Source organism: Oncorhynchus keta, chromosome 15, assembly GCF_023373465.1.
Source record: "Oncorhynchus keta strain PuntledgeMale-10-30-2019 chromosome 15, Oket_V2, whole genome shotgun sequence".
In the NCBI taxonomy this organism is placed as follows: Eukaryota; Metazoa; Chordata; class Actinopteri; order Salmoniformes; family Salmonidae; genus Oncorhynchus; species Oncorhynchus keta.
Window position 1 is genome coordinate 15,831,618 of NC_068435.1, and position 16,541 is coordinate 15,848,158.

The window sequence follows — 16,541 nt, forward strand, 5'->3', positions numbered from 1 at the left end:
AACGATTTGTCTTGTATTTGTCTTTTTTTGTATCCTTCCTCTGTAAATAATGATGTGAAAATGGCATGATGGAAAATCACATGCCTCCTAACTGTCATGAGGTGATCCCGTTTGTGTCTCTGTCAGGAGCTCCAGATGAAGCGCACAGCCATCGAGGCCTTCAACGAGACCATCAAGATCTTCGAAGAGCAGTGTGAGACTCAGGAGCGCTACAGCAAAGAGACCATCGAGAAGTTCCGTCGTGAAGGCAACGACAAAGAGATCCAGAAGTAAGCATTTTGCCTATTCATAGTGACATGGGTATTTATACCACAGCCCGTATCAAACTAGTACCTATGTATGTATGTAGCATGTATTTTAAGACAATTTTAAAACAACATTCAGTCAATGTATTGTAAAGAACAGTCAAACCAAACCAGACCACTACAAATGAACCCCAGAGCAAAAACTGTTATGGAGCTTTCTTCCCACTCACTTCAGGATCCAGAGCAACTCGGAGCGTCTGAAGTCTCGGGTGACAGAGATCCACGACAGCAAGAGGAAGCTGGAGCAGGACCTGAAACAGCAGGCAACCGACAACAGAGAGATTGACAAGAGGATGAACAGCCTGAAACCAGACCTCATGCAGCTAAGGAAGATCAGGGACCAGTACCTGGTGTAAGAAAACGCTATGCTGTACAATGCTATACTATCCCAGCCCTTACATTTATATTCGGTCTTTAACCAAGGACTCTTAGCTAGAACCTAGTTGGGTTAACCTTTTGAGACAGACATGGAAAAAACCCGTGTGGGCTACAACATGGGCTGCATTTACACAGGCAGTTCAATTCTGTTTCTTTTTTTCACTAATTTGTCTTTTGACCAATCAGATCAGCACTTTTGCCAATAATTGGGCAAGATGTGTAAATGCAGCCAAGTGGACCCCTTACCATTTTTACAGGGCTACAGTAATCTTATTTGTTTTTCATTTGGAAGACTCTTTAATATTTTGGACCATTCAGAATATGTTTTCTGGACAGTCTTTTCTAACAAGCCGATTTTATCTAGCTCAATAATTACACATGGTATTCATTTTAGTTCAGTTAGTGTAGGAGGCCAAATTTCTAATTTCAGTTTCATTTTACTACAAATTCCACAAACAACACTTGAGTCCTTAAATTGATTCCAATCAACAAAATACTTGATTCCTTAAAAATAATACATTCCCAGCATATTACAGCATGTGAATCGCAAATCATTTGCCAAGCAATTCCTGAACAATTCATCAGCATTCTGACAAATGGCAGCCGTCATTCGGATTCAGAATCTACTTGCCTGGGTAGCAATTAACATGGCTTGAAACTTGGACCGAATAAGCCAACAGACGATAAATACAGCGAGGGCAGTATAATTAGCTACTGAGAAATGTACACTCACAAAAAACGACATAGTCAACTCAGTGGTTCAAACATGTCATGAGTGTTTCTTTACTACTAACACAAGCTTGTTCAGCAAGCAAGCCATTTTTGTTGGCTCCCATGCAAAACAAGCTCGCTAACAGTAATCAGTGTTGCCAACTTAGCAACTTTGTCGCTATATTTAGCAACTATTCAGACCCCTGTAGCGACACATTTTCAAACAATCGACTAGCGACAAATCTAGCAACTTTTTCTGGTGTTATTGGAGACTTTTGGAGACTCTGACGTGAAAGCACGTATCGTTCTTACTCTTCTCAACGAGCAGTGGGTGCTGCTGTGGGCCCCATCCCCGTCCCAAAGAAGTCACAGGCGGCCCAGTCCTCGGACAGCAGTCCCTCCCAACTGCAGTCAGAGCAGGAGATGTTCACCCCTCCGCGTCCAGACTGCAAATGAATGTCGCATGCGGGAAGCCGTTGCTGGCTGATCCCGCCCTGGCTTATATTCAGGGCGGGATGTAAATGTAAAATGTTCTGTCTAAAATAAATCACTGCACATAAATAAATCACTGCATTTGACTCACACAGACAGCCTCAGTAACTTACTCACCTTATCCACTGTGTGTGTGCCTCTCTGTGACATAAGCTAAACATCTAGCTGGCTAGCTCATCATGTCTCAGTCTAAACTGTACACTCAAAAATACAGAAAGGGTTGGGAATCAAACCCTGAATTCTAAGGCTGGTTGAAGCTGTTTATTGGAGATGATACACGGGCATACTGCCTGTATTGTAAAGGCTGGTTGAAGCTGTTTATTGGAGATGATACACGGGCATACTGCCTGTATTGTAAAGGCTGGTTGAAGCCGTTTATTGGAGATGATACACGGGCATACTGCCTGTATTGTAAAGGCTGGTTGAAGCTGTTTATTGGAGATGATACACGGGCATACTGCCTGTATTGTAAAGGCTGGTTGAAGCTGTTTATTGGAGATGATACACGGGCATACTGCCTGTATTGTAAAGGCTGGTTGAAGCTGTTTATTGGAGATGATACAGGGGCATACTGCCTGTATTGTAAAGGCTGGTTGAAGCCGTTTATTGGAGATGATACACGGGCATACTGCCTGTATTGTAAAGGCTGGTTGAAGCCGTTTATTGGAGATGATACACGGGCATACTGTCTGTATTGTAAAGGCTGGTTGAAGCCGTTTATTGGAGATGATACACGGGCATACTGCCTGTATTGTAAAGGCTGGTTGAAGCCGTTTATTGGAGATGATACACGGGCATACTGCCTGTATTGTAAAGGCTGGTTGAAGCCGTTTATTGGAGATGATACACGGGCATACTGCCTGTATTGTAAAGGCTGGTTGAAGCCGTTTATTGGAGATGATACACGGGCATACTGCCTGTATTGTAAAGGCTGGTTGAAGTTGTTTATTGGAGATGATACACGGGCATACTGCCTGTATTGTAAAGGCTGGTTGAAGCCGTTTATTGGAGATGATACACGGGCATACTGCCTGTATTGTAAAGGCTGGTTGAAGTTGTTTATTGGAGATGATACACGGGCATACTGCCTGTATTGTAAAGGCTGGTTGAAGCTGTTTATTGCAGATGATACACGGGCATACTGCCTGTATTGTAAAGGCTGGTTGAAGCTGTTTATTGGAGATGATACACGGGCATACTGCCTGTATTGTAAAGGCTGGTTGAAGCTGTTTATTGGAGATGATACACGGGCATACTGCCTGTATTATAAAGGCTGGTTGAAGCTGTTTATTGGAGATGATACACGGGCATACTGCCTGTATTGTAAAGGCTGGTTGAAGTTGTTTATTGGAGATGATACACGGGCATACTGCCTGTATTGTAAAGGCTGGTTGAAGCCGTTTATTGGAGATGATACACGGGCATACTGCCTGTATTGTAAAGGCTGGTTGAAGCCGTTTATTGGAGATGATACACGGGCATACTGTCTGTATTGTAAAGGCTGGTTGAAGCCGTTTATTGGAGATGATACACGGGCATACTGCCTGTATTGTAAAGGCTGGTTGAAGCCGTTTATTGGAGATGATACACGGGCATACTGCCTGTATTGTAAAGGCTGGTTGAAGCCGTTTATTGGAGATGATACACGGGCATACTGCCTGTATTGTAAAGGCTGGTTGAAGCTGTTTATTGGAGATGATACACAGGCATACTGCCTGTATTGTAAAGGCTGGTTGAAGCTGTTTATTGGAGATGATACACGGGCATACTGCCTGTATTGTAAAGGCTGGTTGAAGCCGTTTATTGGAGATGATACACGGGCATACTGCCTGTATTGTAAAGGCTGGTTGAAGCCGTTTATTGGAGATGATACACGGGCATACTGCCTGTATTGTAAAGGCTGGTTGAAGCTGTTTATTGGAGATGATACACGGGCATACTGCCTGTATTGTAAAGGCTGGTTGAAGTTGTTTATTGGAGATGATACACGGGCATACTGCCTGTATTGTAAAGGCTGGTTGAAGCCGTTTATTGGAGATGATACACGGGCATACTGCCTGTATTGTAAAGGCTGGTTGAAGTTGTTTATTGGAGATGATACACGGGCATACTGCCTGTATTGTAAAGGCTGGTTGAAGCTGTTTATTGGAGATGATACACGGGCATACTGCCTGTATTGTAAAGGCTGGTTGAAGCTGTTTATTGGAGATGATACACGGGCATACTGCCTGTATTGTAAAGGCTGGTTGAAGCTGTTTATTGGAGATGATACACGGGCATACTGCCTGTATTATAAAGGCTGGTTGAAGCTGTTTATTGGAGATGATACACGGGCATACTGCCTGTATTGTAAAGGCTGGTTGAAGTTGTTTATTGGAGATGATACACGGGCATACTGCCTGTATTGTAAAGGCTGGTTGAAGCCGTTTATTGGAGATGATACACGGGCATACTGCCTGTATTGTAAAGGCTGGTTGAAGTTGTTTATTGGAGATGATACACGGGCATACTGCCTGTATTGTAAAGGCTGGTTGAAGCTGTTTATTGGAGATGATACACGGGCATACTGCCTGTATTGTAAAGGCTAATTTCTACGCCAAACTTAGTGATGTAAAAAAACACATGACAACTAAAAAACATACTCAAAATGCAAAGCCTTATAACAGTTCCACCCAAAACAAGCTGCCATTTATGGTTTAAAAAATTGACTCTGCAATAAAGTCTGAAGCCACCATGGCATTAGTTATAACACTGTTCCATGCTGGCATGTGATCACATTGGAGAAGTATGTAGAGCTGCTTTCTCAGACTACTGCTGCTACCCACTTCAAAGTGCACAGAAATGATTAATGGTGTTCTAGCACCATACTTTCTGAAAAAGTTGGTCGCAGATGTGGGTGACCAGCGTTTCAGCCTCCTCCTCGATGAGTCCACGGATGTGGGTGACCAGTGTTTCAGCCTCCTCGATGAGTCCACGGATGTAAGTGTTTCTAAGTACCTGGGGGTTGTGATAAGGTACTTTAGTGACACCAAGCAGACAATTTATCAACTTTTCTGGGGCTTGTTGAGTTGGAGGGAGGAGATGCCAAATCTAAAGCCTGTGCTGTTGTGGCTTTCCTCAAAGTGTTTTCTTAAAAAAGATAAACTCCTGGAGATAGGGACTGACAATGCCTCTGTTATGACGGGGATTAACAATGGGGTCCATAAAGTGCTGAAGGAGAAGTATGGCCTCAATATCTGGTTCTTGTTCACTCTCTGCAGCTTGCTCATTTGTAGTTCTAACCATATTTAGGGTGTTTTTTACTCACTTTTGTCTCTCCCACGACGTTATCCCTCTCTCCTACAGCGTCCATCACAATTACATGCACATGGCCAATTATGCAAATTAGACGATGACATCATTTAGCAACTTTTAGGACAGCCAATAGCTACTTTCCTTACTGAGGAGTTGGCAACACTGACAGGAACTAGCTCAACAATAAACCAAGGCCCAGTATGTTCGTGACGGGGCTAGATAGCTACCTCGACAACAAGGAGGATTTTTGAGCTAGCTAGTCACATTGTTTCAGCTCGTCTTGAGTTAGAAACATAGCCTTAGCTAGCTTACTAGAAACAATGCCAAACATTAGCTAGCTATCGTTAGTTATAACAAGTCTGCAGCCAGGCAACATCAGAAAATACCAAAACTAATTAGCTAGCTAACCACACAAGAAACATAACATATAGTCCATTCCACTTACCGGTCAAATCACTTTGTAGATTCCCAGCTCCCGCTGTCTTGCCTTGACATGGAGTTAGAACCCCAACGTTTACTGTACAGTCTTTAGTTTAGCACCTGAATTTTGAAGTTCCGTCATATGCCCTTGCTCCTCAAAATATTGAATATGTGCATGAGTCTTTAAAGAAAATATGACAGCACGCACGAGCTAATGGCTTTTCAGGCAAACATTATGTTGAGAAGAATTTCACCAGCATGATATCAATTAAACAATTAAACCCGCACGAACATGAAAATGTTGACACAACTTTCTTATTTTAGCTTCTCTACATTTCATTAGTTGGCGTTTTTACAGCGCATTAAAAAGTATTCAGGGCCCATTTTGGACCCACACTATAACCCACAGAGGTTTTCTCCATAGACAGGTTTTCTAATGCATGACCCAGGTGCTATGCCCAATGGGGTCCCAGAGACAATCCCTGGCCATATTCACAACAGATAACCCCTTTATAAATGGTAAAGGGCCCATTTGGGACCTATGTTATAGTCCACATGGGTTTTCCCATGTGCGACCCTGGTAGTAGGCCAAACTGGGTCCCATAGACAGACCCTGACTATATACACTCGGTTTTTCCATGTCTTGCCCAAAAGGTCAACCCAAATGTGTACCAGCTAAGATAACCATGTAGAGCTGTTGCTCCCCACCTGGACATGTTGGTTGGGTGGCTATACAATGCTAGGCTATACAATGCTATGCGATGCTATGCTATGTTATGCTTCTTATTCTTTTCTATGAGTATTTGTGAACTGAATTGAAGAGGAATGGAGTCAAATTCTCTTTCTTTGGTCTTGCAGGTGGTTGACACAGAAGGGGACCAGGCAGAAGAAGATTAATGAATGGCTGGGCATAAAGAATGAGGCAGAAGAGTAAGTGATGAAGAAGGAATGTTTGGCAAGTGATTAGATCGCTTGTTAAGAGCTACGTACATGGGCAGGAGTGGACTGGAACCAGAAATTGGCTCTGGCATTTCTAATACACCCGCCCATTTTACCCCCATTATAATTTTGCTAAAAAAAAGTAGTTGGACAGGCCGTAATAGGCTAAAAATTAACCAGCCCATCTGGCATTTACACATCTGACCATCTGTAAATGTTGAATTTGAAACTGTTGCCTTGTATTCTGTATTGATGTCAAATTTATGTCATATTCTTGTTGTAAAAATACATTTGACATAAATGACATAGTTACATAATTGCAACCAATTCTGCCCACTGGCGATGATCATGTTGTCTTTCCCTAAAAGGCCAAAGGCTTTTAAACTCTGCACCATCTCCCCAAATGTCTGCAGCACCAAAATACATCTAATAATAAACCTAAAACTGTTATAAAGGATTTAGAAAGACATCCAGTAAGACGATGAGTCATAAACCCCCCCATCTTTAGGGCTCCCGAGTGGCTAAGCGGTCTAAGGCACTGCATTCCCTGGTTTGAATCCAGGCTGCATCACATCCGGCCATGATTGGGAGTCCCATAGGGCCAACACCTCCTTTGGTCGCTTTTCCTTCCAGTTCTCTGCTGCCAGTGACTGGAACGAATTGCAAAAATCGCTGAAGCTAGAGACTTATATTTCCCTCACTAACTTCAAACATCAGCTATCTGAGCAGCTAACCGATCGCTGCAGCTGTACATAGTCCATCTGTAACTAGCCAACCAATTCTACCTACCTCATCCCCATATTGTTTTTAGTTACTTTTCTGCTCTTTTGCACACCAGTATCTCTACTTGCACATCATCATCTGCTCATCTATCACTCCAGTGTTAATTTGATAAATTGTAATTACTTCGCTACTATGGCCTATTTATTGCCAACCTCACACCATTTGCACACACTGTATATAGACTTTATTTTTTCTATTGTGTTATTGACTGTGCGCTTGTTTATTCCATGTGTAACTCTGTGTTGTTGTTTGTGTCGCACTGCTTTGCTTTATCTTAGCCGGGTCGCAGTTGTAAATGAGAACTTGTTCTCAACTTGCCTACCTGGTTAAATAAAGGTTCAATCTGTTTTCTTTTTTTATCTCCCTCCTACAGCTCCTACTGGCTGGTGGAGGAGGACGAAGGCTCGCCCCACCACGACGACGGCACCTGGTACATGGGCGACATCAAGCGCACCCAGGCAGAGGAGCTGCTGAGGGACAAGTGTGACGGCACCTTCCTCATCCGAGAGAGCCAGACGCAGAAGGGCTCCTATGCCTGCTCTGTAGTGTGAGTGTTTATTTCAATGTGTTACATGGCCTTTTGTGTCTGTCGAAAGTGCTAAGATTATTCATTGATGGGTTGATCTATTGAAAAATTGGCAAGTAGGAATATAGTATGTGGTTGTAACTAACATACACATACATTATCCCTATTCTTACTTGCCAATTTTAAGTAATGTTGTTGGCATCCCCTCAAATGACAATTGTACACTGTGCCATTGATTTAAGGGGACACCAGTAGACAACAAAGGGGAGACCCACATAGCTACTGCACTGTAAAAACAATTGTATCCTTTTTACGGTAACTTATTGTCAGACAGTTACCTGTAAGTTATTGTGAAAAATAAAAAGTACAGTATTCTACCTTTTAATTCCATTGAAACTTTGGTTTAACAGTACATTTTAAACTTTACAGTTGCTTTGTAATTTTACATAATATATTGTACCCTTTTACAGTAACTTACAGGTAACTGGCTGCCAGTAAGTTACCGTAAAAACAACAGGATGTTTTTTATAGTGTGGAGTAGGTCAAAGCTGTGCCCTGGAAAACCTTAATAGCGCATGGGTGAAGTTGGGGCTTGTGATGATTGTGAATTTCCTTTATTTTTTTGGCTTCAGACCAACCCTAACGTATAACCTAAAATGTTGTTTTTGTTTTTAATTACTAAGGAAACATTTGACATTTGACCTTCTGTTTGTTTGTATAAAACTGTAATCGCTCTGTCTCCCCCAGTGTGGACGGCGACACCAAACACTGCGTCATCTACAAGACGGACAAAGGCTATGGCTTCGCCGAGCCCTACAACCTTTACGGCTCCCTGAAGGACCTGGTGCTCCACTACAAGCACGAGTCACTGGTCCAACACAACGACCAGCTGAATGTAACCCTGGCCTACCCGGTCCTCACCCAGACCTAGCAGCAGCACCCCAGATGAGGGGCAGCATGGCATGACGACCCCCAATGGAGACCAGAGCTTCTAAAGCATGGCAAATCAAGCACACTATGTACTACAGTACCAGCCACAGTAAACATGAGACAAAAAACATAGATGTGTTCGTAGACGAAAAACAACATAAGCACACAGTTATGATATAAGCTTTCAGACCATAGTTAGAAGAGCAAGAGGGAATGAGAGAGGAAAGGAGAGAGTCGGGAAGCTGGAGGGTAAAGATACTGGATGTAGAATAGATTCTTGGGGGAAGGGAAGTTGATGCCAGCTTTCAGATGCATGGTGCTGAAAAGGAGGGCTGGGGTGGAGGGTCAAACTGTTAGATTCTATAAAAAGCTTGCTTAAGTGCCATAGAGAGCCTTGATTGACCACAAGCCTGTGTTGGGAAAGAAGGGGACTGTGGGGTGGGTGGGTTGGTGCTGGGAGGGAGAGCAAACTACAGCTTTAGAAATATATATGATAGATAGATAGATAGATAGATAGATAGATAGATAGATAGATAGATAGATAGATAGATAGATAGATAGATAGATAGATAGATAGATAGATAGATATTGTTTTTTAAGTCCAATTTCCATGAAACTGCCGTGGGCTCTCCTCCAGTTTGTTGTAAGATATACATTCTTTATGAAAAGAGATGTGATATATTTGGTGTATTGTGAATATATAGATGATATTCACAATAGATCAAATATATAGTTTATTGATGAATACAGTTTCTAAAGGGATTCAAGTTTCCCTTTTTCATTTAATCATGGCTAGTGGAGAAATCCCTCCAAGCTCATTTCTACATTTCTGTTCTAGTCAGGATTGGGGTCAATTCCATTTATATTCCAGTCATTTCAGGAAACACACTGAAATGCCAATTCCAATGATCTTTAATGCTTTTCAATGAGGAACATTTTACATTGGAATTTAATATACTTTCTGAATTGAGTGGAATTCAAATGGAATTGACCCCAACTCTGCTTCCAGTGCTTTCTTTTATACTGTAGCCTGTAGCCATGATTGACTATGGTATTACTGTTAGTATTCTTGGTGTTTTTATTTCTACGTGAATATACTCACAGAGCATCAATCTATTGGATCTTAACTCTCGGTGCTGTATGGCTTAGTCTCTAGGAAGCCTGTCTAGTACAATGTTCTTCTCACAAGCGTTTGCTTTTGTCACAGCGTTACTACTACTCACAGTACTTCCTCTTTGAGCTTGAATTTTGTTTTAATTTGACACAAGCTTGATTCACAGAGCTGTAGAACATTGTTGTACATAAGAAAACCCCCAGATTAACGTTATATGACCCATATATCTACAGACAGTAACAGGCAGTGTGACTGTCAGTCTAAAAGCTGTATTTGCTGTACGTAACCATGCAAACAGAAAGTATTGAATGCTTTCCTTTCCAACTGTGTCCCCCCGCAGGGGAAACTGCTGGAGGATGCACAGTATCCAGCTAAACTTGAGCCAAATGAAGGATGTCTTTCATGTAGCAAATAAAATATCTGATCCGTTTTGAGCATGACCACGGAGGTTCGAGAGATTTTCTATAAGTACAGAATGCATGTAAATCCTTCTTTTGGATAGTACCTAGACACTAGCCCTAGTACTCGTGCTGTTTTAAGTGTGTACGTCTCATGTCGTAGACCTGTATAATGCACAAACAATAGTAAGTGAATAAGAATACATGGAGATTTACAGACACACTCACTGTCGAGTGAATCCCTCCACAGGTACTGAGCAGTACTTTTGTTGTGTGGCTTCAGGGACTTACTCTGCCAATGCTTCTATTCCTTTTCCATAGCATAGACTTTGTTTGTGTGAATACACTTCAGCCAAAATTTGAAGGTTGATTCTTGACTTAAAGTGAAAATCCACCCAAACTATCTTTGGTATATTTTTTTTCATTAGTCCACTTGATACAGTCCCAAAACATTTTAGGACTGTATCAACAGAAACAAATCTAAACCATTTTATTGAATGGTTTTCCCTTTTAAAGAAACATCATGTAATGAAACTGAGCATATCGAGGATTTAAGTTTGGTGACTTGATTTAAGTGCTGCGTTTAGATTCGTTGAGAACATTTGTAGAATGATGGCCACTCCTTTTTGGGCAGTTCTAAACATGATAATTTGCTCAAAGTGTGATTTATTCTCGCTCTTTTGGTAATACAGATTAAGTATGATGCGTAAATATTGCAATTGAACAGTCATTCAAGTGGATTGGTTAATTAGTTATGGGAAATTAGATGGTACAAATGTTGGTTGGAGACAAAAATGATGTTACGGATAAATGCATTGGTACTGTTTAATGGTGCTTTGCACAGTTCTTGGCCAGAAGACTAGACAAGAATTAAACTCAAAGTGACATTAGTTGGGTGTCTTGAGAGGGATATAAAAGAGTGTGAATCACAAAGTTAAGAAGTGCCTTCTCTGTCTGCGTTACTTAGCTCTTGTCTTTATGTCAGAAGAGCTTCTCTCCTGTTTACAGAGCCACAGTGTACTGTAGTCTTTGTTTAAAAAGCATTTGCCAATGTCATAGCCTGACGACCCGCACTAAATTCTTCCACTTCTCTGTTGTTCACTACATACTTTAGTCCGAGACTACCATCATTGAAGTCATTTGTGGTGAGGGGCGTTGTGCAAAATAAAGTAATCAGCGATTAGATTGTCTCTAACCAATTAGTGTCAAAGCCAACGACGAATTTTCAAACCGCCGCTTTACCCACGTGTTCTGGCTCTGGCCCAACCCATCGGTTTCTGGACCAATCAGGTGGCCCTGAATATATTTGCATTCGGTGATGGGTCGGGGAGGTATTGCGTAAGAAACTAACGTCCGGGGGTGTGGCATAGCGTTTGGCTGGAGCAAGGAGTCTGAGTAGCCAGGCAAATAATGTCAACCCCTGAAGAGAACTGACAAATGAGCATAGTTATCGTCTTTCCTTTAGTGTGTGTGTGTGTGTGTGTGTGTGTGTGTGTGTGTGTGTGTGTGTGTGTGTGTGTGTGTGTGTGTGTGTGTGTGTGTGTGTGTGTGTGTGTGTGTGTGTGTGTGTGTGTGTGTGTGTGTGTGTGTGTGTGCGAGTTATGGAGGTTGTTTGTTTAGTTAGGCTTCTCTTTTGTTTTGTTTTTTGTGACTGGGGCTATTGCTTGGTGCTCTTCAGTGAGCGAGGCAGTTTCCTTTGGGGTTTGTTGTATATTGAATCAAACCTAGAGTGGATAGAAATGTGAATACACAGTCGTAGCCCAACACCGCGTTTTGTTTAATAAGCCGAATCTCATTCGATACGCACTCAATTGAATGCATGCAGTATTTCTGTGTTTTCACATCAATACCCTGTGAATTCAGATCCAGTTTACCCAGCTACTGACGTATTTATTTACAGTCCGTCGGACCATCATTTTGTGAATGTGCTCTTTCCTGTTCCACACTCCTTAATTGAGTGTGTTTAGGTCTACAAAGTATGAATTAATCCTAAACCATGTCAGAGAAGCTCAGTAAGCCATGATAGTGTTTTTTTATTAAGCGTCTCATGTCAGGGATGTTTTATCTGACTTTCTTTGTGAATCAAAGTGAAAAAAAACCCTGTTGTTGTCCCCTTACACAATACATAGGGTGGAGGCATGACAAACTTTGAAATAGTAGCCTGTATTCTGGACCTGTTTTGAAATTGACATTGAGACAAGAGGGACTAATGTCCATTATTGCTGTTTTTCATGATTCAATTGTTTAACTGTATATACTATAAAACTGTGTTCCGTGTCTGGTTTTGATTGTGTCAGGCCTACCCATTTCCCATTTGAAAATGGGTGACCCGTTTCAAACCAAATGAAAGGGAAGCTAGCTAATATGCAATCGGTATAATTGGTCGGTCCTCAGCTCTTTAATGCTATATGAATGTCATGGAGTCACATTAACGTCACGTGCATTAACATTAATGTTAACATTTGTGCAGTGATCGTGTTTCAGTGGTCATGCCCAATGAGATTGGTTTGCGGAAGAGGGATGAGGGTGAGTTGACCATTGTTGTGCTTTGACTTGGAGCAGAAGTTGCTTTGAATTGTCCTTTACCCTGTTATCGTGAAACAGCATGTGTCCAAGCACCCTCCAAAATGATCAGATGAATTACCCATTATTGCTTATCTCTGGTACAAAATACTTGTAATAAGGTATCATACATCTACCATATAGTTTACTGAATACAAGTAATTAACATTTATTACGTTTGATGAATATTTAGGTTTGAATCATATTTGGAAGAAATATATTGAAATATATCTTGACATATTGTTTTTGGGTTATATATTCTGATTTAATTATGCTGGAAACGGATCAGAAACAGAAGCTAACTTAATCAGAGCTTAGATGGTAACACGTCTATTGACGTGCCACAGCAGCATTTCATCAGTGGGCCAAGTGATATCTAGTTTCCAGAAACTGAGCTTTATCATAATCAACAGCAAGCTTTCCTTCTTTTTTGATTGTGGTTCTGTTGATTTTAATTGACCCACAATAATTATAATGAAGAGGAGGCAGGCTCATCTATGTTTAAAATGCAGCTCTCAATCTAGTTGTCCATGATGATATCATACTGATTGGTCAACCTTGGCTCCATTTAACCAACTCACACATATGTGTTTGTATCAAGTCTGAGTCGAGATTATCAGTAGCCTTGACACCAGTGTCTTTCAGCAAAGCTCCATTGTTACTATCCTACCAAGGGTGGTGACAACAGAGCTGACCAACACTGGGACTATCTGCTATCTAGACTACAGCCTGTATATTTTTAAGATGATAAGATTGTTTTTCTGAGCAGAAAATAGTTTCCTATACAGATCTGCTTTGTCCATAGAATGGGGAAAGCACCTTTTTTATTTTCATTTATTTCAGATCATGGTGGCAATTATTTTTATTTTGACATGAACATGTATTCTCAGTTTGAGATTCTGGTTGTGTTTTTTATTTAGCAAAAGGAGGCCGTTTGAAAGTTTCACCAGGGGAGTGTTTGAGATGGTATGAAAATAATGTATAATTCGAAGAGCGGGGCATTTATTAATCATTGGATAAAGTCCCCCCAAATGCACTAGAAAACACATACTTTATACCATCCAAACATGTTGCCAACAACAATAGTTAAGGTACAATTGTAGATGGATCAGAAACACTCCTTCGGTGAATAACAGACCTTTGTACATGGAACAATGATGGCATTAGAAAGTGTTCCTTTAAGGTGCCTGAGTAGGGTTTGTTTTTAATTAGTCTTTTAAGCTAATTGATTTGTCTGTCCAAGTGTTTTGTTTGTTTTTGTTTGTTAATGATAACCGTACAGAATCTATCAAATAAGCTAGCTTGAATATTTTCCTCCATACAGAAAAGTACAAATGTTTACGATATCTAATTAACCAAATAGCAAGTATGCGTTTGAGAATCAATCAGTCTGTCACTAAAAATGACTGATCGATTGATTTGATTTATTTCTTTCCTCTGTCATTTTAAACTTGAAGATGTTATGACTGCTTATTCTTTTGTTTAGATGTTGTTGTTTACTTGTCAAACAGTGCTCCCTCAATATGACAAAAGAAGAATTGTTACCATCATCTGCTTAGAACAAAATATGTTTCTTTTTTTTAAAGGCACCCAGGGCGGAATGGTCCCTGGGTGGCTTAGAATCATTAAGGAGATGCTGAACAGGCCGGTATGCATGTGTTTTTCTGTTTCTCATGACAAAAAGGTTGATTTCAGTCTTGGAGGTGTGTTTCCTGACCGATTCCTCATTTAGTTAATAATGTTTGTCCCCCATCAGACACTGGAAGCCTATTTCCCCTCCTCAAAATCCCAGAATGAATCTAGGATAAGAAGAAATCTGTCATTCATTTAGACTTTTTGGCCGAGGATGTTTTAGTTGCAAAATTAGAAATCTGACTAAGGTGTTTGGTGCAGTATTTCTCAAGTTAAAAAAAATCAGAGACGCATTGTCTTACGAGCACGTCTACCTTACTGTCTATGCTATTGGATAGAGAGAAATCACCGCAGCTGTTCATCCCATGTTAGTGGGTAAATCAAAACCCAACATTAATTTACCTGTTGTGACACACGGATGTTCCAAACTCCGTTTTAGACCAGACTGACCCTATGACAAAAATGATCCTATTTACACTTTGTTGTAAATTTTGACATTAGAATAAATGTTTCTGACACATATCGATGACACAAATCCTAACTTTAGACAATCTTAATTTAGCGTTTTTGCACATCGTGCATTGATATCAATGGGAGATTTTAAAAATAATAATAATAATACATTCATTTTTTGGAGTTAGTCACAAATCTCAAGTTAGGTTTTGGCTGTAGATTACACCATAGATGATTTGGGAGGCTCTAGTTTTCAGACTGCTTTTCAAGAGTGAGAGAGAGGTTTAGCCAACTAGTACATTTTAATTTGGAAATTGGAAATGAGAAGAGGCATGGGTTTCGATTTTGCACTAAGAGGTCATCCTTGTCTCACTAAGATGGAGAAATGCAGTACATTCGTTGACCTTCTCTCTGTCATTCAAAACAGACTCAATTAAAAATGATGCTTTCGTTTACTTCTGTTATCTAATCTCTGCAACCCTTCAATGTAGATTTCATCCTAGGTGGTGTTTGTGATCATGTGACAGTTGTAGTATGCACGTCCGGTACATTTTGACAAGCCTTTATTTGCTTTGGAGAAATCAAAGTACAGTATGATAATATGATTCTTATTGTAGCGAGATTTGGCGTCATGTTTTTCCCTTTTTTCAAAACGGTAAAATGGACATGAACCAGACTGTCTGATAAAGCTACTCTACACCAAAGTGCAATTGAACTCAGAGGGAGCACTGTTGGTGAACCAGTGGGAGTCTTCTCTCCTGGTTGTGGTGTGCACAATCTTTATGTATGGAAGATTCTTCTTCTTCTCATCTTTTTCCAGTCTGTCTTAGATATTTCAGATGCAACATTTTTTATTTTGTTTTCTGTGTACAGCTTGCTTCGGAGTTGTCTCAAACAGGTACTCTTACTTCTGTACGGTTCTTTCCTTAGGATGATGCAATGATTTAAAAAAATAATAATAAAATATGTAAGAAAAAGAAAGAGGTCTCCATGTGTATTTTTTCAGTAAGTTTGACATGTAGCCATGAGTTCAGTCAAACCTATGATGAGAATAAATGGGGATAGAGCTGCAGCACAGGTTTCCTAGTAATACGGTTTCCTAGTAATGGCTGAAATGGAACGAGTGGAATGGCACTGACACATCACACATGCACAATTTCCTTGTGTTTGTACCATTCCATTCACTTTATTTCAGTCATTATGAGCCCTCATCCCCTCCCCAGCCTCCTGTCAGTTGGGGTCAATTCCATTTTAATTCCTGTCAGTTGAAGGCTGGTGGACTTCGTGCTGAGGCTGACTTGTGACGCAGTCAGTATTGAATTTCAACCACATGAGGGAGACATGTTTTGTTGTTGTACACAGTGCCTAGTGAAAGTTTATACACCCATTGCACAGGCTTCACATTTTTTTGCCTTAAAATTGTATCTAAAAAGGGATTTACATTTCATTATCATTTGCTACTCCACATTTTCAGAGTGAAAGTAAATGATAGAAACATTTCCTAATGAATTACAAATACAAAAAATGACTTGATTGTGTATGTCTTCACACCCCAGTCAATACTTGATGTAGGCACCTTTGGCAGCCATTACAGCTGTGAATCA

General features: G+C 40.6%; 1 protein-coding gene across 2 annotated transcripts in view; it reads left to right on the forward strand.

Annotated features, from left to right (window-relative positions):
* Positions 1 to 15,918, forward strand: part of LOC118394501 (phosphatidylinositol 3-kinase regulatory subunit gamma-like) — a 57,254-nt gene extending 41,336 nt beyond the window's left edge. For both annotated transcript variants that reach the window (XM_052463479.1, XM_035787726.2), the window contains exons 12-16: positions 127 to 269; positions 481 to 657; positions 6,459 to 6,530; positions 7,696 to 7,869; positions 8,596 to 15,918. In XM_052463479.1, coding sequence (XP_052319439.1) covers positions 127 to 269; positions 481 to 657; positions 6,459 to 6,530; positions 7,696 to 7,869; positions 8,596 to 8,779 — 750 coding nt within the window. In that variant the 3' untranslated portion in view covers positions 8,780 to 15,918. The remainder of the gene's footprint in view (positions 1 to 126; positions 270 to 480; positions 658 to 6,458; positions 6,531 to 7,695; positions 7,870 to 8,595) is intronic.
* The last annotated feature ends 623 nt before the right edge of the window (positions 15,919 to 16,541 follow it).